Below are 22,919 nucleotides of genomic sequence, written 5' to 3'. Positions count from 1 at the left end.
CACTGCACATGCTCAGAAGACGCCTTCAGTTCCGGTCATGCGCAGTGCACGTCAGAAGCAGAGAAGCAAGTGCCAGGATGAGGCGGCGAGAATGGTAAGGTTGCACGTGAGATTCTGAAGCTGCAGAACTGATGTCGCTGATCTAAATCCTTGGTATCATGCCCAGAGGGGTGTGATTATCATGGAAAGCATGTAGATGCCCACAGGACGATGTGACACTCATGGGGCTAGAGACCTATGCTATTTACATTGGACATATGAAAGTAATAAAACGTATTTTATTACTTTCATATTACACAATATTACAACACAGGGATGGATAGGAAGTGTTACTAGCTCACACAGGCTCCTGCTTGTAGGTCAGAACGCTTTTTTGACCTTACAGGTTCCCTTTAAGGCAACCAGTTTAAATCTGCAGCAAATTCATAGAAGAAACTCTTCATACAAATTTTACTGCGTGTTTGCAAAGGGTAGAAGCCAGAAGACCTCTGCATTAGAGGTTGTGAATTTGGCTGGTTTTGCTCATCTGTCTGTTCATCATTAGCATGGGATGAATTCACCATACACTGCTTGCCGTGTCACCACTGCCGGCCACCACAATTTAGAGATGCTCATTAAATACATTTCAATAGAATTCAGTAGGGTCTCAGTCAATTTATTGCTGTTGATCTCTGTGCCTAATAGGAAAAAGTGTAGAATTGGGCCTAATGGCCAGTGTGATTGCAAGATTTTAATTTTATTTTTTTTTTTATTACTTTTTATATTCTAAAAAATGAAAAAATAACTTTGCCTTAAACAAACAGATTTAAATACCAGTTCATTGTGGACATATTCCCTTTTTAAATTGACTGTCAAGGACTGATAGGGATAGGTCATCAATATGAGATTATGGGAGGTTTGACATCGGGCATCCCTACTGATCATCTGAGAACTGCTCCGGCAGCGGCTGGAGCAAGGCAATGTAAGTGAATGGGAGTGTGAATGTTCAGTATTCGGCAACAGTTTTCAATTGATTGTGCGGGTGTAGGACCCCAACTGCTTACTTATGTATAGGGGGTGTCCAGTTCCATCTTGGGCAACCCTTTTTAAGCTTTATGTAACTGTGACAATAATTTTGAATGTTAGGCCTAAGACACACGGCATGAAAATCGGAGCGCATGGAATGTGATATAACATCGCATTCGACTCGGACCAATATTAGCCTGTGTGCCAGCACTCATGAGCGATTATTTTCTCAGCCCTAATCGGACCGAGAAAACAATCGCAGCATGCTGCGGGTGTAATGCGATCCTTGTTTCTCTTGCATCCATTCAAGTCTATGGGGCAAAAGAAAAATTGTACTGCACTTGCAGTACACCGGTGTACTGCAAGTGCAGAGCAAGAATGGCAATAGCTGGCAACAGAGGAGAGAGGGAGAAAAATCCCTCCCTCAGCGCCGGCCCTCAGCCCTGGCCCTCCCCTCCGCAGCGCTGGTCTGCCCCTCATAGCCGGCCCGCCCCCTGCAGCTGTGGTCTGATCGCATGATTGGACCTCAGTCACAGTGACACTCGCATGACACTCTGCTCCCGCTGTGCTGCCAGCATGAGCTGAGTGTCATTGAGAGGATCGCAGTAGTCCTCTGTGTGGCCCCGGCCTTAAAGGTGTAGTTTGATCTAAGATGGAGATGCAGACACAATTTGGAACATACACATCCACAAAGTGAAGCTGCGGCAATAGAAGCAAGTGTTAACTTCTTGTTTTCAGCCCATACAGCAAGTATTCTGCTATCACTGTCCCAGTGAATGTACTCTTAGGCTGGTTTCCTTTTAATGCCGTTAATGGGTTTAATTCTTTCCCATTAGATGTCATTGTCCCTTATGGGGAGCATGGCGTAGTCTGCAGCTTTACTGGGGTATGTTCACATGTGGCGGATGCACTGGAGGTTTTTATCTTGGCTAAAGCTTGCTTTACTTGTTACAATTACACATGCAATCGTACCCGCCCCCATCGCATGTGCGGCACGTTCAATTTGTTGCCCGTGTCGCACAAACTATTAAATCCCGTCACACGTACTTACCTTCCATACGACCTCGATGTGGGCGGGCAACATCCTCTTCCTGTAGTGGGAGGGACGTTCGGCGTCACACGGCAGCCGGCCAATAGAAGCGGAGGGGCGGAGATGAGTGGGACGTAACATTCCGCCCACCTCCTTCCTTCCGCATTGCAGGCGGGACGCAGGTAAGCTGTGTTCATCGTTCCTGGGGTGTCACACACAGCGATGTGTGCTGCCTCTGGAACATTGAACAACCGGATGTTCAATTTTCAGTAATTGAACGACGTGTATGCGATTAACGGTTCTTCGTTCAATCGCACGTAGGTTTCACACACTACAATATCACTAACGATGCCGGATGTGCGTCACTTACAATGTGACCCCGCCGACACATCGTTAAATATATTGTAGCGTGTAAAGCCCGCTTTAGAACAATTGTACTAAAGTAAAGCTCCCCATACACATCATAAGGCCGTCTCTCCAGTATACAGTCATGGCGAAAAGTGTTGGCACCCTTGAAATTGTTCCCAAAAATGAAGTATTTCTTCAACAAAATTATTGCAATTACACATTTTGTTAAACACATGTTGTTCTCCTTTGTGTGTATTGGAATTGAAAAAAAGTCAGATTGGACATAATTTCACACAAAACCCCAAAAATGTTCCAGACAAAATTATCATCCTCACAACCTCAACTTTTAATATTTGGTTGCACACTATTTGGGAGAAATAAGTGCAATCAATCGCTTCCTATAACCATCAACGAGCTTTTTACACCTCTCAAAAGGAACTTTGGACCATTCTCCTTTTGCAAACTGCTCCAGGTATCATATATGAAGGCGTCTTCTCCGAACAGCAATTTTAAGATCTCTCCACACATGTTCAATGGGCTTTAGATCCGGAGTTATTGCTGCCACTTCAGAGCTCTCCAGCACTTTGTGTCCATCTATTTCTGGGGGCTTCTTGAAGTATGTTTGAAGTCATTGTCCTACTGGAAGACCCATGACATAGGACACAAACCCAGCTTTCTGACACTGGGCACTACATTGTGACCCAAAATCCTTTGGTAATCTTCAGATTTCATGATGCCTTGCACACAGACAAGGCACACCGTGCCAGAGGCTGCTAAACTACCTTAAAATAGCTTTGAACCTCCACCATATTTGATTGTAGGAACTATGTTTTTTTTCTTTGTCGGCCTCATTCACGTACGTTTTGGCAAGCTGCAGTCCTTCTTTATGTCTGTCAGCAGTGTGGTCCTCCTGGGTCTCCTCCATAGCATTTCATTTCATTCAAATGTCGATGGATAGTTCGCGCTGGCACTGATGCACACTGAGCCTGCAGGACAGCTTGAATTTCTTTGGAGCTTGATTGGGGAGGCTTATTTAGCATCCAGACTTTACTGCGTTGCAGCCTTTCATCAATTTTGCTTCTCTGTCCAAATCCAAAGAAATTAGCTACCGTGCCATGGGTTGTCAACTTCTTGATTATCTTGCACAGTGTGGATAGACAAACATCAAGATCTCTGGAGATGGACTTGTTACCTTGATATTGTTGATATTTTTCAACAATTTGGGTTCCTCAGACAGCTCTCTTCTGCTCTCTCTGTTCTCCATGCTTAGTATAGGGCACAAAGACACACAATGCAAAGATTAGGTCACCTCCCCTTTTTATCTGATTGCAAGTGTGATTTTCATTTTGTTACTTGCCACGGGTGAATTTGAACAAGCATCACATTCTTGAAACCGCATACTATAATTTCTTGTCTTGGGATATAGTGAAGCTATATTAGTGCATTCCGCGTGAGCTAGCTTTAGTAGTGATATCTCATAACTAGGGATGATCGAATACCTCAAATATTCGGCTTTGCGAATATTTTCTGAATAGGTCGCCGCTATTCGACTATTTTGAAATATTCAATGTGCAATGTAAGTCTATGGGAAACCCGAATAACTACTATTCGGAACTATTTGGGCTTCCAATAGACTTACATTGCACATCGGATATTCGCATAGTAGCGAACTATTCATCGGATATTCATGAAGCCGAATATTTGATGTATTCGATCACCCCTAGTTATAACCTTTTTCCCGCTACAGTGAATACAAGAATACAAAGAATTTATTTTGACAGCTATTGATTTCCTTTTGAAACCCTATTTTTTTCATGCTTAACCAGTATTTATTTTTTCAAGTAAGAGAAGTGCCCATAGGCATTTGTTTTTCACCTATTTACGAAAACGTTAAGCAGCATGGTGGGAAGAGGTTTTTCTCTATCGCTTTCATTGGGGGACACAGGACCATGGGTGTATGCTGCTGTGACTAGGAGGCTGACACTAAGTAGACATAAAAAAAGTTAGCTCCTCCCTAGCAGTGTACACCCTGAGCCGGAGGCGGATCTATGCCAGTTTTTTGCTTAGTGTCGTAGGAGGCTGATGTGGGCCCATATCTCTGTGGGCCAACCTCAGCCTAGGCTATTCCTTTTTTTCCGGGGTTTTTTTTTCATGCTATACGGCGCCGCTCAGCCTTCTCATTTTTTTACGTTTTTTTTGTCTCTTCTGCAGGGTTAAAGGCCCTGCATCAGAGAGAAACCTCGCCTGCTCTTTCCCTATGGGGTATCGTCCACAGGGTTCCCTGAGACTCGAGACGCCAGCCCCTATCCCCCTCCTGCCCCACGGTACCACTCCAGGGGCTGCTTGGGGTCCCACACGTTTGTTTATGGGCTCACTCCCCGTCGACCCCTATGGTACCGTCCCAAGGGGTGTTTCGGGTGTAGACGGCGAGGAAGCTCTTCACCGGATGTTCAGGATCACAAGCGCAAGAGCGCCCACAGCACCAGGCCTCCCCCAGCGTTCTTCCCTGATTCACTGGGCCCAGGCAGAGGATCTGACACTGCAGCGCAGGAGCACTCTGCAGTCTCCACCACAGCCCCCCAGCAGCCCTCCCCTGGCACTTGCCAGCAGCAGCCTGCACTCACTGGGGGCCGCAGCATCCAGGACGGGACCCGTGGATCTGGGCGCCGTGCATGGACGCAGGTAAGATCTGCTCCGCGCGCAGCGCTGCACTCCCGGCGGCCGCCGCTCACTAATTTAGTCCCCGGCTTGGGCCTACCTCGGGCCGGAGCGCTCCATCCCCCTGTTTGCGCGCGTGCTTTTTCCAGCCACGCCCCCCTCTTCTTCTGCCCGGAGACAGCCAGCTCAGTCCTGTAGCACGCCCCCATTCCTCCCAGCATCCCCTACGAGACAGGCCCCAGGGAGAGGATCACAGCTGCAGCGCAGGAGCGCTCTTTATCACCAGGCCTCCCCAGCGTTCACTGCTTCCCTGGGCCCAGGCAGGGGATCGTGGTCGCCACAGCGCAGGAGCGCTCGACAGTTCCCCCCAGACAACTCTCCGGCAGGCAGGAGGGGGCCGAGGATCATAGCGACGCCGGCAGAACACAGGTAAGACTGCCCTGAGCTCAGCGCTGCGCTCCCGGGGGCCGCCCACTACTCTAGTCCCCTGCTTTGGCATACTTCAGGCCTCAGTCCTCAGCCTCACCGCTTGCGCGCGCGTGCTTTTTCCCAAACAGACCCCTGCAGTTCCTGCCCGGTCCCAGGCCAGCCAGCCCTCCTACTATATAAAAAAAAAAAAAAAAAAATTGAATGAAGGGCTGCGTTTTTTTCTTCAGCAATGCTGGCCTCGCAGTTTCTGAGACCTCTGCTGACCTGGGTGGGACACAGGACCTGGGTGAGTGCTGTTCCCGCTTAGGAACAGACTATAGCTTCTTTCCCCTTTTTAATTATTTTTCTTAATTTTGTTTTTTCACCCTTTTTTCTCCTGTCCCCCCCCTAGCGTCACTAGTGTTTTTTTTCCTAAGCGCCATGGCTAACGCTAGTCTCCCCTTACAGTCCGGGCCCCTTTATAGCCTTGTTGATGCTTGTACAGCCTGCGAGGTAAAATTCTCCCAAGCCAGGCTACGCCCCGCTGCTCGGCTTGCGCCACAAACCATCCTGTCACCGCCAGCACCCGACCTCCGCTGCTCTCCCTTAACCAGAGGGGTAGACCCCCTATCTCAGTCTGTGGACTCTCCCCCAAGGGCGTCTATGACCATCGCGCAGGCGTTGCAGTCGCTCCCTACGCCCGGCCATGCTCCCCCGGTCCAGCTGGCTCTGGGCAACAGTCGGTCTGATCCAGACCCTACTGCTGGAGCGCAGAAGGGAACCTGAGGGGTCTCCTCTCAAGTCATCCCGGAGATCTCTATCACCTCCAGACTCCGAGTGCTCCTCGGCTCCGAGACCGGCCGACCCCTTCTTTCAGGAGAAGAGTCGGATGCAGCCTCGATGCTGATTCCAGATCAGAGGGCGGATGTCAGAGGTAGGGTGGATAGTCCGGTCAAAGCGGTAAGTCGTACGCTAAAGCGGCAGACGGACTCTGTGGCTACCCAGTGCTTGCATGTCTCATTCAAACAGGTTAAGCGGGCACACAGGCAATTCGGTGACCATACAAAAATTTGCTGAAATTCTATACAAGCACAGACGACAACCGGTCAAGATATCCAACAATGGTAAGTCGTTTGATTTACTTTTCACCTTCCCTGAGGCTCTCAGGAAGAAATGGGCAGGCTCGCCTAGGGTCGCCCTTCTGTTTTCTTCCGTCTGTCATCTTCCAATACTAATTCTCCCGCACGGGGCATCGCTCCGAGTCGCCACGAATCAAAACACCGAGAGAGTGGCCCGTTCAGTTTGTCTTCAGACGGCAGGCACGGTACTCCTGCTGCCTTCGCCGCCATCTGTCCGGCAGCATCCATGATGTCATGGGCAGCTACCTCCACAACGGTCTTCGCGCGGGATCAAGCAATCCGGAGTTCTCAACACGGCTACACAGATCGCTCGGGCGGGTGAGTACATACTCATCGCATCTGTCAGCAGCCTACTGCGCAGTGCAAGCGACTGGCAGCACGGGGGCCATCTGTCGGGCGATCTGGCTCAGAGCCTGATATGCGGACGCGGCTTCTAGGATATCACTTACAACGCTCCCCTTTACAGGAAGTCGGCTGTTTGGGGACTGGCTGGATCAGATTATCGACGAGATCACAGGAGCTTTGATTCCACACACACAAGAAAACCAGGCCCCCGCAGAGGAACAGGAAGTTCCTGTCCTTGTTATACATGCCTTTCTGGCATTTCTCAGCCACGCCAGCCATCAAAGACGACGTCCGGATCACAGCGCTACCCCGCTAGATGACTCTTGGTCGTTGCGCGCGGGCGCAGACCAGGTGGAGGGGGAGGCGCATGTCTCATCTCATTCACGTCTGGCGGACTTGGATCACGGACCCCTGGGTCGGAGAGATACTGGACTCAGGGTACATAATAGAGTTTTCAGCAAGTCTATCGTCGGACATACAGGTCGCACCTAATTTGCCTACAGCACAGATGTTCCTGCGTTTCGCAATAACAGACGATCATTTTTGGTGATTCCGTACCTGGACGCCTTGTTGATCAGGGTTCTTCTTTCTGGCGACTGTCTCCTAAGTGTTCAGGTCACCATAGATATCCTGTCCCGACTCGGCTAGCTCATCAAGCGGAAGAGGCCCTCTCTGACTCCAGCCAGCAGGATTACCTGTCCAGGCATGGAGTTCATTACCATCCAAGGACGCGTGTCCCTCCAAAGAGACCGCCAGATCCTCCGTCACTCCAAGCCGGAGAGTCCTCAGTCGGATGGCGGCGGCAATAGAGGCGGTTCCGTTTGCCGCTTCCACCTTTGTCTCCTTCAGCTGACTTGGCCGAACAGATGGGACAATTCTCTATTCACCTTGAATCGCAGGATACAATTGACTCCGGGAACCCGCCGCTCGTTTTTGTGGTGAACCAGCGGCCCTCATCGGTCCAGTGAAATGTCTTTCATACCAGTACACTGGCAGGCAGTCACCACCGATAACAATCTTCTGACTGGAGAGCGGTGTTCCGAATCACACGGCTCACGGTCGGTAGTCCTCCCAGGAGAGCCGTCTGCCTATCAATTTTTTCTTTTAGGGATCAGAGTTTTTTCTCCGAGCCCTACAGATTTTTTTCAGCCTTTCATACAAGAATCGCAATCCAGAATCCAGTCGGACATCACCTGGGCGGAACAAGGAGCGTCACGGCGATGACATAGGTGAAGAAGATCTTACAGTGGGCATAGCTTCACCACTCCAGATTTTGCCCGCAATCATTTTTCCCCGCCGTAGATAATTGGGCAGCAGACTATATCAGCAAGGTCTGGCGGCAGGCGAATGATCCCTCAACAGAGAGGCTTTCGAAGGGATCTGCCTCAGATGAGATATTCCGAATGTGGACCTGATGGCTCCTCGATTCAACAATCAAGTCACAGGAGTCCTCAAGAAACTCAGAGCAGAGGGCATCCCAGTGACTCTCATTGCCATGGATTAACCCAGGCAAGCGTTGTTCGCAGAGCTCACGCAGCTCATCAGACACCCCATGGTGGCTTCCAGATCGTCGGAACTTCCGGTCGCAAAGTCCTCTTTTCCTTCAATATTCAGGGGTTCTCAATTTGACCGCATGGCTGTGGAACCATGGCTACTAGTCCAGGCAGGCTTTATCCCACAGGTGTTACAGACCATGGTCAGAACTCAGAAGCCTCCGTCTTCAAACATCTACTACCGCACCGGAAACGTCTCCTTTCAAGAGTGTGAGGTCAACGTCAACTCATCTCCACTGGATCTGTCACTCCTAGTGTTACTGGCCTTCCTACAGTCAGGCTTGCAGGCGGGTCTCTCGCCAGCAACCTTCAAAGGGCAGATGTCGGCTCTATCTGTCTTTTCCAGAGAAATTTTGCATTTCTGCCGCAAGTCAGGACGTTCATCCAAGGAGTCCTCCATCTGGCACCGCTAGGTCGTTCCCCGCTAGAACCATGGAACCTCCAGCTGGCTCTAGAGTCTCTTTAATTAGCCCCGTTCGATCCGCAATCTCTCGCATATCCGGGAAGGTGGCTTTGTTGAGGGCAGTTACTTCAATCAGAGGAAGGTCTGTTGTGTCAGCCCTCTCATGCGGGTCACTTTTTTCTTGTGTTTTTTCACCAAGACGAGATTGTTCGGCACCCGTCTCAGGTTTTTTTCCTACCGGATGTAGTATCTGAATGAGGTGATGGTGGCTCCATCCTTCGTGCCAGCCTCCATTCGATCCTTGGAGAGGTCACGGCTTACACCGGATCTAGTGCGAACTCGGAGGAGTTATGTTTCGAGATCCGCGCCCTTCTGCATCTTGGACGGCCTATTCGTCCTGTCTACTGGACCCAGGAGGGGTATGCCGGCGTCCAAGGCTACCACTGCAAGTTGGATCAGGCCGACCATATCAGAGGTCTGCAGGATCAGAGTCAGGTTTACTCCGAGGGGTGTAAAAGCCTTTTCACCTGTGCAATTGGGGCGTCTAGGACAATCAGACGCCAGGCGTCAGCCAAGCAAGTCTACAGAGCCGCCGCGTAGTCAAGTTTTTCATTCCTTTTCCAGGATACAGCAAGCGGCTGTCGCACACTATGATAAGCCGGTATACTTTTGCAACGAGCATTCCTACAGAGTTTGGATATGTTTTGAATCTGTATGATTACTCCTGTACCCACCCAGGGACTGCTTTTGGATGTCCCATGGTCCTGTGTCCCCCAATGAAAGCGATAGAGAAAGAAGGATTTTTGTGTACTCACCGTAAAATCTCTTTCTCTGAGTCTTCATTGGGGGACACAGCACCCACCCTCTTTGGATATTGGGTTGCTCTTTGTTGCCGGATGTTACTGTCTCCTTGTGGAAACACGTTCTTCTGTACCCGGCGTATTTATGTTTCTATACATATATTTATGTACAGTATAGGTTTAGATAAGATACTGTGTGTTTCTTGTTTTTACCTTGATTAGTTATGGTTGTTCAGTTTTCTCCTACTACTGCTTGTACACTAAACTGGCATAGATCCGCCTCCGGCTCAGGGTGTACACTGCTAGGGAGGAGCTAACTTTTTTATGTCTACTTAGTGTCAGCCTCCTAGTCACAGCAGCATACACCCGTGGTCCTGTTTCCCCCAATGAAGACTCAGAGAAAGAGATTTTACGATGAGTACACAAAAATCCTTCTTTTAAACCTTTTTTTTCCCACAAAAATACTTTTTTTTTTTTTTTTCATGGGGTCTGGAATGGTCAATACGTGCATGATATTTTTATTGTCTGGTCGGGTTCCATGTCGACTATACCAGACTTTATGAATTATGTGAATAACCATATTAACCTGCAGTTCACACCTACTGACCCAAGTATGAACATAGAATTTCTTGACATTGCTCCATCTGGCAATTCTATATCACAATGTATTGACTGCTCCCTTTATAGGAAACTGATCATCAGCAATCCGTCTCATACAGTTTAGTTTTAGTCCGTAGTGCGAATTTATGAGAGCCAGACTTATCTGCTCCAATGATACTGCCATCAATGAGGAAAGGGTCATCATGAAAGGGAGGCTAAAAGAAGGTTTCAGTGAGAAAATTATTATGGAGGCTCATAATAAAACCTTTAGATTAAAAAGGAAAGACATTTACATGGTAAAAGACATGGGAAACCTAATAATGGTGGTGTAAATAATGCTATGACGTTTAGTATGTCATACAGTTCTCAGTATAATATCAATTTCCATCAATAAATTCATCCCTATTTTGTTTCAAGATGATATTCTTTGTAAAAATTTGAACAATGGTTTTACACTGGAGATCAAAATTAGAGAACAATGTATAGTGCCCGGTCCTGGTCCCACCACAGCCCCTCCACATGTTCCCGCTCAGCCCCTCTAGTCACTTGCCCAGCAGTTCCATGCTCTCCTCTCCTTTCCCGGGCTCTGCCGTGGCCTCCTCCTGCTTCCAGGCCACAGGCAGCTCTTCTGTGAGTGCGCATAGGGTGCATATACAGCCACGCCCCCTTCATAAAGGGCCTGCGTCCCATTACCCAAAAGTGATCTCAGAAGGTCACCTATTACCTTAAGGTATTTAAGACTGCCTCCCCTTACAGGAGCAACATTGGCTACTATTTAGTGCGCTACTAGTTCTCAGGTCCCATTATGCTACGGTGTCTAGTACTGCTTGCCTTGTCCTAGTTCCAGTTCTGTGTTGCTAACCTGTGTCTTATCGTAGAGCCTGCTCTCAACCACCATCTCCGTGCTGCCACGTCTGAGCCAGCATCTCTGTGCCGCCACGTCTGAGCCACCATCTCCGTGCCGCCAAGTCCGAGTTACCATCTCCGTGCTGCCACATCTGAGCCACCATCTCCGTGCTGCCACATTTGAGCACACCAGCACCAGATGCTAAGAGACTTTACCAGTCCGTAAAAGCCGACCTCCACTGGTTCCTGGCAGTCATGCATTTAGGCCCCTGTGGCTGTGCCAGACAATCCCTGTATAGAGGTTTGCCACTGGTTAGCTCCCTCAGGGGAGTCAAGTGTACGGCCCAGTGGGTCCACTCCTGGACGCTCGCCGCCCCTCAACGACCGTAACACACTGTCTGATCACATGGGTTTTTTTTAGAAATAATGTAATCTACATTGATCAATATTTGAAGGTTTTTGTAAGGGATACACCATGCCACTAGAACAGTGCTTTACAAAAGATCCAAAGTTTACCAACATAAAACCTTTATTTGCAAAAAATGTGATGATCATAATTAGAGAACAGCAATGACTAAAGATTATAGTAAAAATTTCTGAAGTTAACAACAGTCACCAATCAGTAGGACGTGTACAGGCCTTTGCTTTGAATGACTTCAGCACATCTGTGGCCACAACACATCAGTACTTTAATACTTTCTCACACTGCTCTGGTGCGATTTTGGTCCACTCTTTTTCCAGTCTCTTCCACAGTTCTTTGACTTTTGGGGGTTTCTTGACCGTAACTTAATCATCAAGGATTTTCCAGAGGTTTTCTATTGGGTTTAAATCAGGTCTCTGGGCTGGCCAGTTCATTGTTTTAATGTTTTCTGTTTCAAGGAACTGCTTTACACATTTTGCTGTGTGACAGGGGGCATTGTCCTGCATGACAATTGCTGGCTGATTGAGTGATGTTCATGGCAGTATGCAGGTTCCATTTTTCACATTTCATTCTCACATATAGCTATTGAATTTTTCATGTCAGTATTCACACAGCAGTTTCTGCTATTACATGTATTCCCCTTGCATAGTCACTGGTGTGCATACCTTATCTCCATATAGTGACAGGGGGCATTGTCCTCCATGACAATTGCTGGCTGATTGAGTGATGAACGCAAGTAAGGAACCACGTGCTGTTGAAGAAGGTTCTGATCATACTTGCATTCACTCTGCCATGTAGCTGTATGAGAGGTTCAATTCCTGCTGCAGAAAACATTCCCCAAACCATGATACTTCCTCCACCGCCTTTCACCGACTTCTTAACACACTTTGGGGTTCAGTCTTTCCCCAGTTTGTTGACGAACATAATATTTCCTATCAGACCCAAATAAATTAAACTTGCTTTCATCACCAAAATGACCTATGGACCACTTCTCCTCTGTCCACACAACATGCTCCTCACCAAAGGTGAGTCTAGCCTTTTGATTCTTTCTGCTAATGAGAGATTTGGCCACTGCAGAATGGGCTTTCAGTCCAAATGCTCTTAAACGATGTGACACTGTATGACGAGACAGATCCTTACCCTGTTCAGTGCTGAACTGGCGAGCAATTCCATCTGCAGTGTTGAAATTATTACCCTTGGAGATTCTGCACATTATCCTGTCCTCTCTTGCATTTGGCTTTCGAGGGTGACCAGCCTCTTTGGGGGATTTGAAAGAGTTTGTTGATATTGTTAAGATGCAATATTCTCAAAAACACAGACTTACTACCAACTTCTCTTGCTATGGCTGATAGGGTCACTCCTTTTGCCTTCATCTGGACAACCTGCTGCCGGAGCGTTTCAGTCACTTTCGGACGACACACCGTTTTTGCAAAGTCAGTGAAAACTGGAAAGTTAGGCTGCCAGTTAAGTAGGGATTGTCAGATAATTAAGGAAATTAGCACGAGGTGCCAGATTAACACCAACAACTTGCAGGTATCTGAAAGTGTTCGCTAATTTTGATCCTTGTTCTTTTTAATTTATCTCATTTACATTTTTATTATTTGCTTTAGAATAAATTCAATTTATGAAATAAGCTTAACCTCATAACGACGGCCGTACGACTTAAAGCATCGGAAAAACAGGGTACTTATTCTGTTCCGACGCTTTAAGGCGTCAAACCGAAAAAAGCCTGTTGCGCCCCCCAGCGACCGAAAATCTCAGGGGTTTCAGCTACCGGAGATAGCTGAGACCCCCAGATTATGAATCGGGGTGTTTTTTTTGGACCCCGATAATGTGATCGCCGGTATACACCGTATACCGACGATCACATAAAAAAAGAAATGGCTGGTAAAACGAATTTCTTTTTCATCTGACGTGATCAAACATGTCAGATGAGAAAGAAATATAAACCCCAAGTGCCCTCAATACCCCTGGTACCGGAGAATCTCCCCCCCCATCCCTACTCCCCCTCCGGAGCATTCAAAATGGCGCCGAAGCGCACCGAAAACTGCCGCCGACGACTCTGCATTCATTTCCCTCCGATCTCAAATGATCAAACATTTCAGATAGGAGGAGCCCTCCTCTGGTACATCGGAGCTCTCTGGTCCCCTGGAGCCCCCTCCGGTTCTCCAGAGCCCCCCCTGTTCCCCCCTCCGGAGCATGCAAGATGGCGGCGCGTACAGTAGCGTGCGGCCGCATTCATCCTGCTCTCATTTCTGTCGCATGTGACACATCTCATGCAACAGAAAAGTTGTCCCCAGGTCCTGCCAGGTGTCCCGCCGTCACCCCCTGTCAGCCCCTGGTCTTCCCCGGTACCTAGCTGCTGCTCCGGTCCCCGCGATCACTCCGCCTCCTTCTGGAAAGCTGGCGGCGCATGTGCAGACAGCGGCTGTGCACCAGCTCCTTGCAAGCAGGGACGCTGACCTCACTGCTGCTCATGCTGCTGTACTGTGGACTGGGGAAGCGTGAGTGCAGTAATCTGCAGCCATACTCCTCACATGAAGGGCCTGCTGTTCTCGAAAATGGGGAGTATGTTCTCTGAGCATGCTCCTCATATTCTGGAATGAGGTTACTGCAGGTCACTCTGCCCTAGGTTGGACTGGGACAGTGTGAGTGCAGTAATCTCAGATTACTGCACCCACACTGCTCACATGAAAAGCTTGCTCTTCCAGAAAATGGGGGATACGTTCCCTGAGCGTGTCTTTCATATTCTAGAAGATCCAGAGTCGTCGTGGGACCTCCAAAATGGATTAAAGGCGGACCGTAATTTGTTTATTTTCAATAAATTGGTGAAAGAGGGAATGTGTTGGGGAGCATTTTTTCAAATAAAAATTATTTTTTTTTGTCTTTATTTTTTTCTATTACTGACTGGGTTAGTGATGTCGGGTATCTGTTTAGATGCCGTGACATCTCTAACCTCTGGGCTTGATGCCAGGTGACATTACAGCCGGTATCAACCCTATATGTTAACCCGTTTGCCACCGCACCAGGGCACGGGATGAGCTGGTTCGAAGCGCCAGGATTGGCACATCTAATGGATGCTCCACTTCTGGGGTGGCTGCGGCCTGCTATTTTTAGGCTTGGAAAGGCCAAATAACCATGGCCCTTCCCACCCTGATAATACCAGACCACAGCTGTCCGCTTTACTTTGGCTGGTAATCCAACTTGAGGGGGACCCCACATTTTTTTTTTATTATTATTATTTCTAAATAATTATAAAAAACAGTCTGAGGTGACCTCCAAATTGGATCACCAGCCAAGGTGAAGCTGCCAGCTGTGGTCTACAGGCTGCAACCGTTTGCTTTACCCTAGCTGTCTATCAAAAATGGGAGGGACCCCACATGTTTTTTTTTTTTAATTATTTATATTTGGGCTAAATACAAGGCACAACACAATGAAAGTCACTAACGGGCACCAGCTTAGAATATGCAGGGGGTGGGACATTATACAGTATATGTGTTAGACATCTATCCATCCATCCATCCTAGCTCTTTAAGCTATGTGCCCACAATCAGGATTTGCAGCGTTTTGGAGGCAGAGTGTTTTCACTGCGTCCATAACGCTGTGTTGTGCAGTACAAGCACAGAGGAAGGATTTTTAGAAATCTGCCCACCTCACTTCTTTTCTCTGCAGCATAAACTGACCTGCTGTGCGGCTTCCTGAGCAGCAGGATGCCAATTTATGCTGCAAAGACTAAAGTGTTCTTCGGAGGGAGAATAAAGTCTGCAGCGGCCCGAACCCGGATTGTATGCACAGGCCGCTGCGTTCTCCCGTTGACATCACCTACATCTCTGCAGATGGGCTGGCACTCCATCCTAGACACAGTGTCACCGGATTGTGGGCAGGTAGCCTAAAAGTGAGAAATTTGACACTACAGCAACATTTTTGTGAATTACTTGTAGATTCAAAATTCTCACGATACCCCTGAATAAAGTGCTTGAAGGGTCTAGTTTTCAAAATGGGGTCACTTGTGGGGGGTTCTGCTGTATAGGTGCCCTAGGGGCTCTGCAAATGCGACATGGTGCCTACAATTTATTTCAACTTTTACAAAATTGAAATTATGCTCCTTTCGTTCTGAGCCTTACTGTTTGTCCAAACAAAGGGGTTTTTTTGCCACATATGTGGTATCACTGCGCTCATACCAAATTGCATAACAAACTGTGTGGTCCACTTCTTGATATTTCCTCTTGAAAAAAGGAGTAATTTGGTGCTAAAGGAACATTTTTCTGAAAGAAATTAAAACATTTTCAATATGACTACCTAAGGTTATCAAATTCTATGAAGTACCTGTGGGTTCAAAATGCACACTATACCCCTAGATTAAATCCTTGAGAGGTCTAGTTTCCACAATGGGGTTACTTGTGGGGGAGCTCCACTGTTTAGGCACCTGCAAAATTTGATGAAGAAAAAACAAAAAAGCTAGCACTAAATGTGCACTACAGCACTAAAAATTCCAACTGTACTTATTATAAATTTGAGATTTTTGGCAAAAAATTGCAATTTCTTGAGCCACCCGCCACTCCATGGCAAATCTCATTTGGGGCAGTCCTAACACTAAAATATTTTTATAAAATGTGCCAAACGGCCTCACATATGAAATAGTAGAACTGCTCTTAGCAGCACTCACCTGGTGTATTTCAGTCCCGTATCCATGACTGAATCATGGCTGTGGGCAGGACAGGTCCAAGCAAATGCTGCATGAAGTAAATAGCCTGTGGACAGGGCCTGATGACTGAATGTGAACAGTCACCAATCGCCAAAATCTAAACAGATGGAATACATCCCAAATTGGGGTGCATAGCAAGGTGGGAGTCAGCCACCGACCAATTCAATGAAGAAAAAACAAAAAAGCTAGCACTAAATGTGCTACCTCCTGCTGGGCTGCGACCTCCGAAACGCGTTGACCTGTACCTGGCAATTCAATAAAGACATGGAATAATTTTATCTTATTCGGTCTCATTGGGGATAAGCGCGGTGAGACACCCGGTTTCCTTTATACATATCGGCTTGAATCCTTCGGGACTACAGCTGTTTCACCTCAATACTACGTAAATATAGGCGTTGTGACTGACACAACTCCTACAGGTGAGTTTATCTATTTTAATTTTCTTGGTGTTTTATTTGGTAAGACCCTATTGCGCTACTTTTCCACAGCCTTACTCTCCTGGGCAAAAATCCATTGGGATCGGCTGACATTAGTGTAATATGTATGGGAGACCTACGAGCAAAGTGGATAAGATTGTACCAAAACACATCTATAAACTAAAACAGAAATCCACATATAACACATCGCTCCTGTAAATTGACCCATTAATTACATTGGTCCGCCCACACCACTGATTGGCAGCTGTCTATGCACAGTTCACATAGGAAGCTGCCAATCAGTCGTTTGGCTGGGGTTATTAGGAGCTCATGAATATGGAGAACTACATGATGGCAGGTTTACTAGTCCTTTAGTGATAATTTTATGATTAAAACTGATTTTATCAAAGCTACAGCAAGCAGGCCAGTAAGTGACAGATCACTGGAATCAGGGTCTCCAGTCATATTATGCTTTCAGTTTAGGGAGCAAAAACCTGATGACAGACTCCCTTTAAGAAATAAGTCACTCCAGAGAATGGGGTTTGGAACAAGACTTTAATGATAAGATGGGATTGTACACTGATACTCAAATGCGGGGTTCTTATAGGACACAAGACGTGTATCATATTTACTGACCATGCTATTTCTACAAGCTTTATATAAGCAACTAGAAAGCACCACAATGGTGACCAAAAACAAGCCAGCAAGAGCACTTAATATGGAAATTATGAGAATGTAACTGGGTTTGGTCCTGAATTCAGCGCAGGGAGTTCTCGATGAGCCATTTGTTGAAGCACTGTGCCCTTTCTTATTAACGGCCAAAACACAAACTTCATATGTAGTAAATGGCACTAGGTTATGCAGAGTGTACTGTCTCATTGTCACGTAAATGTTATCAACCTTTTCATTTGCACCACTCTCGGGCTGATAAACGAGCTGGTATTTTTCTACTACGGAATTTGGGGCACACCAAACTATCTGTGCCGATGTGTCTGTTATCTCATATACTCCTTGTACGATAGGTGGGTCTGGAATTAAATGATCTCCTGATAATCCAGGACACAAGCATGGCTTTAGTATTTGAAGCTCAAAGCAAGGTGTCTGAAGATGTCTACAATGGTCATAGTCACATGACACCATTTTGCTGTCTACTGTTGTTGCATTAGGTTGAGTCTCTTCTTCGTCATACTCTTCATCTCGTAGAGTTTCTGTTTGGTTTCCATTAGAACTTCCACTGCCAGGAAACTTGTGTGGCATTGTTGGTTCCTCACTGGTGCTGATGGACAATGTAAGCTCTTTAGGTAAAGACTCGCTGTCGCTGTTCGTGTTTATATTTGAAGTGACCGCACCAGATTGTGTTGTTGATTCGGTTTCAAAAACCAGAGTCAAAAAATCTGGAGAATTTTCTGTGACAATGTATTTCTGTCCTATTGTGCGTGGTGTTAATGGTAATATGTCTTCTGTCGTCACGGGTATATAGTCAGAATTTAATATTGTGGTATCGGGGGTTACAGAATATTTAACTTCAGTATTTTCGGTATTTGTTTTGCATTTTTCATGTAGCGTCAGCATTGATATTTTTGGTAAATCTCCCTTCAAGTAACTGCAGAACGTTTCATTTGCGCTAAATGGTAAAAACAAGAGAAAAAAAAGTCAAAATTTAAAACAAACAGAATATAATTCACAGCAATGGTGGCTATTCACAAGAATGGGATCAAGCTGTAAATCAAGCATAGCCGGTATGGAAAATACAAACAATTCATCAGGGCTGGCGGATCAGCACCAATTTCATGTTGATAGCCTTTCCTATGGCCAGGTTCACACAACTGTATTTTCAACCTGATTACGATCTATGAAAACAGCACTGGACCAATGTTATACAATCGGGCCGTGCAGATGATCAATTTTTTTCACTGATGGAATATGTGTGTGAAAAAATGAAATCACAGAATACTGCGATTTTACTCTGAAATCAGATGAGACTCACCCATTCAAGTCTATGGGTGCGAGAAAGAAAACTGGATTCCAAAGTATGACATCCGATGTCTAAAGGTGCATTACAATTCTATAACAAAGAAAACTAAATAGTCCTGTTAAATTTGAATAGCTGGTACTGTAAAAAAAAAAATGGATTGCAGATGGATGACAAGTGAGGAAAACAAAAATCCTCCCACTTTTCTAGATAAAAATCTGATTTTTTTTATATGCTCTTGTGACCCCAGTCTAAGGTTCAGTAATCGATTTTAAAATCTTGATAACCCCCTTTAGGTTACGTTCACACAACAGTATAAAAAATCAGAAGCAAAAAATATCAAATTCAAGCAAACCATATTACAACCTGGCTAGCCTTGGTACAGCTACAGTGCTGGCTAAAAGTATTGGCACCCCTGCAATACTGTCAGATAATACTCAGTTTCTTCTTGAAAATTATTGCAATCACAAATTCTTTGGTATTATTATCTTCATTTAATTTGTCTTCAATGAAAAAAAATAAAAAAATTGTCATAAAGCCAAATTGGATATAATTCCACACCAATCATAAAAAAGGGGGTGGACAAAAGTATTGGCACTGTTTGAAAAATCATGTGATGCTTCTCTAATTTGTGTAATTAACAGCACCTGTAACTTACCTGTGGCACCTAACAGGTGTTGGCAATAACTAAATCACACTTGCAGCCATTGAGATGGATTAAAGTTGACTCAACCTCTGTCCTGTGTCCTTGTGTGTACCACATTGAGCATGGAGAAAAGAAAGAAGACCAAAGAACTGTCTGAGGACTTGAGAATCCAAATTGTGAGGAAGCATGAGCAATCTCAAGGCTACAAGTCCATCTCCAAAGACCTGAAAGTTCCTGTGTCTACGGTGCGCAGTGTCATCAAGAAGTTTAAAGACCATGGCACTGTGGCTAACCTCCCTAGATGTGGAAGGAAAAGAAAAATTGACTAGAGATTTCAACGCAAGATTGTGCGGATGGTGGATAAAGAACCTCGACTAACATCCAAACAAGTTCAAGCTGCCCTGCAGTCCTAGGGTACAATGGTGTCAACCCGTACTATCCGTCGGCGTCTGAAGGAAATGGGACTGTATGGTAGGATACCCAGGAAGACCCCACTTCTTACCCCGAGACATAAAAAAGCCAGGCTAGAGTTTGCCAAAACTTAACTGAGAAAGCCTAAAACGTTTTGGAAGAATGTTCTCTGGTCAGATGAGACAAAAGTAGAGCTTTTTGGGAAAAGCCATCAACATAGAGTTTACAGGAAAAAAAAGAGGCATTCAAAGAAAAGAAGACGGTCCCTACAGTCAAACATGGCGGAGGTTCCCTGATATTTTGGGGTTGCTTTGCTGCCTCTGGCACTGGACTGCTTGACTGTGTGCATGGCTTTATGAAGTCTGAAGACTACCAACAAATTTTGCAGCATAATGTAGGGCCCAGTGTGAGAAAGCTGGGTCTTTCTTCAGCGCTCTATTGGGAGACCCAGACGATTGGGGTATAGCTACTGCCCTCTGGAGGCCACACAAAGCACTACACTAAAAGTGCAAGGCCCCTCCCTCTCTGGCTATACCCCCCCGTGGTATCACGGGTACTCCAGTTTTAGCTTTGTGTGCGAAGGAGGTCAGACATTCCATGCATAGCTCCACAGATTTTAGTCAGCAGTAGCTGCTGACTAGTTCGGATGGAAGAAAAGAGGACACATATAGTGTTCCCAGCATGCTCCCTTCTCACCCCTGGATGGTGTTGTAAGGTTGAGGTACCTATTGCTGGTACAGGGCTGGAGCCTGACATGCTGTTTTTCCTTCCACATCCCCTTGGGGGTTCTGTGGAAGTGGGATCCTGCCGGCCTCAAAGCTCTGTCGCCGGGCTCCATCCACAGACCCATCAGAACCTGATGGATACGGAGCAGGAGTACCATCAGGGACCGGGCCCTGCATCTTACAGGTACTCTGTGTCCCCGGCAGGCACAGACACACTCCGGGCTGGCTGGGTGTTGTAGTGCGCCGGGGACCGTACACTGAGCTGGTGTTCCTACAGTCATCTGGGGGACTTTGTGTTCTGGGAACGCAGCGCCGACCCTCACTGGACCGGGCGGCGCTGCTGTGACTTGTGGTGCGCCGGGGATACGCCGACCGCGCTTTTACGGCGGCGGCGTTTATAACTCTAGTCCCCGGCTTTTGGGCCTAGGACGCCGGCAGCTCCGATCGTTCCCGCCCCCACCCTGTCAATCAGGGTAGGGGAGAGACGCTGTTTCACGGCAGCGAGGAGGGCTGGAGCCTGATTTACATGCTCCAGCCCTCACACTAGGCACAGAGGGAGCAGGCTTCCCGCTCTTGGTCAGGAACGCCCAGGGCCCGCCCCCCTTCTTCCCTCAGGACGCCGGCAGCCATTACATGCATGGCTGGCTGGAAGAAGGACGCAAGGCTCTGGGAGACCTAGACTGAGGGGCTTTGGAAGACCACACACCCGCTCTTTAGCGGGCGGTAAGCGGCTTTTCAGCTGGCCCCTCTAGTGCCTCAGTGTTTGTTAGTGTATTGTGTCACTGGACATAGAGATTTATTGATTTCTTGCACTGTGAGGTCGCTTCCTGGCTGAATACCCCAGATCGCTCTGAGGAAGCAGCAGCATGTCATCCACAAGACGCAAAGCTGCCAAGGCTAGGGCTGTGTGCACTGTGTGTGCTGCTTGTGGGACTGCTCTACCAGCAGGTTCCAAAGACCCCCATTGTGTGCAATGCTCAGATCCGGTGCTGCTTCGCCAGCCGGAGTCAGGAGAGATAGTGACCCAGGCTGAGACGCCTGTAAGTCCTGCCCCGGTGTCAGGGTCAGACTTTGCAGTTTTTGCGGTTAATATGTCGGTGACTATGGCAAAAATCCTGGAAACTTTGCAATCCATGCCTGGGGCTCAGTCTATGGACACGGCGAGGTCTATGTCCTCTAACCCTCCGCAGTTGGATTTAATCCAGACTGCAAGGGGGTCCCCGGCCTCTCAGGATGAGTATGATGACTCAGATGATTGCCCCAGCCACCCCAAGCGGGCTCGCTGGGAAAGACCCTCAACGTCATCACACTGCTCAGGGTCTCAGCGCAATCAGTCTCCCTGTGATGTGTCTGAAGAGAGTGATCAGGAGTCGAATCCTGGAACCCCTCTCAATCTGGATACCCCGGATGGGGACGCCATGGTAAACGATCTTATCTCAGCCATCAATAGGCTGTTAGATATTTCTCCCCCAACCCCTTCAGCAGAAGAGGCAGCGGCAGAGCAGGAGAAATTTCGTTTCCTCTATCCCAAGCGTAAATTAAGTGCTCTGTTGGATCACTCTGACTTCAGAGAATCAATCCAGAAACACGATGCTCATCCAGAAAAGCGTTTCTCTAAACGTTCTAAGGATACACGTTATCCTTTCCCCCCTGAGGTGGTCAAGCGCTGGACCCAGTGTCCAAAGGTGGATCCCCCGATTTCCAAACTTGCAGCTAGATCCATAGTTGCAGTGGAGGATGGCGCTTCACTTAAGGATGCCAATGACAGACAGATGGACCTTTGGTTAAAATCTGTCTATGAAGCTATCGGCGCGTCGTTTGCTCCAGCATTCGCAGCCGTATGGGCGCTACAAGCTATTTCAGCTGGTTTAGCGAAGGTGGATGCTATCTTACATCCAGCGGTGCCGCAAGTGGCGTCCCTTACCTCGCAGATGTCCGCGTTTGCGTCTTACGCTATCAATGCGGTCCTAGAATCTACCAGCCGCACCTCAATGGCGTCTGCCAATTCGGTAGTTTTGCGCAGGGCATTGTGGTTAAAGGACTGGAAAGCAGATGCTGGTTCCAAAAAATGTTTAACCAGCTTGCCTTTGTCTAGAGAAAGACTGTTTGGCGAGCCATTGGCTGACATCATTAAACAGTCCAAGGGTAAAGACTCCTCTTTACCCCAGCCCAGATCAAGCAAACCTCAGCAGAGAAAGTGGCAGCAGAAGTTTCAGTCCTTTCGAGGTTCGGGCAAAACACAATTCTCCTCGTCCAAAGGGACTCAGAGGACGCAAAGAAACTCAGATTCCTGGAGGGCTCATTCACGCCCCAAGAAAGCAAATGGAGGAACCGCTTCCAAAGCGGCTACCTCATGACTTCCAGTCCCCTCCCTCCGCATCTCCGGTCGGGGGCAGGCTCTCCCGCTTTTACGACACTTGGATGTCACAGGTCAAAGACCGGTGGGTGACGGACATTTTGTCGCGCGGGTACAGAATCGAGTTCAGTT

The 22,919-nt window shown here is 47.3% G+C and overlaps 1 protein-coding gene across 1 annotated transcript in view; it reads right to left on the bottom strand.

Annotated features, from left to right (window-relative positions):
• Window positions 1-17,220: 17,220 nt before the first annotated feature.
• The window catches only part of LRRN4 (leucine rich repeat neuronal 4), a 64,819-nt gene continuing 59,120 nt past the window's right edge, over window positions 17,221-22,919 (bottom strand). The window contains exon 5 of the mRNA XM_075338081.1: window positions 17,221-18,301. Within this exon, the coding sequence (XP_075194196.1) occupies window positions 17,233-18,301 (1,069 nt within the window). The 3' untranslated portion in view covers window positions 17,221-17,232. The remainder of the gene's footprint in view (window positions 18,302-22,919) is intronic.

The sequence above is a fragment of the Anomaloglossus baeobatrachus genome, chromosome 3, assembly GCF_048569485.1.
Source record: "Anomaloglossus baeobatrachus isolate aAnoBae1 chromosome 3, aAnoBae1.hap1, whole genome shotgun sequence".
Taxonomy (NCBI): domain Eukaryota; kingdom Metazoa; phylum Chordata; class Amphibia; order Anura; family Aromobatidae; genus Anomaloglossus; species Anomaloglossus baeobatrachus.
The sequence above is the reverse complement of the archived record's forward strand: the minus strand, read 5'-3'. Positions and strand labels throughout refer to the sequence as shown.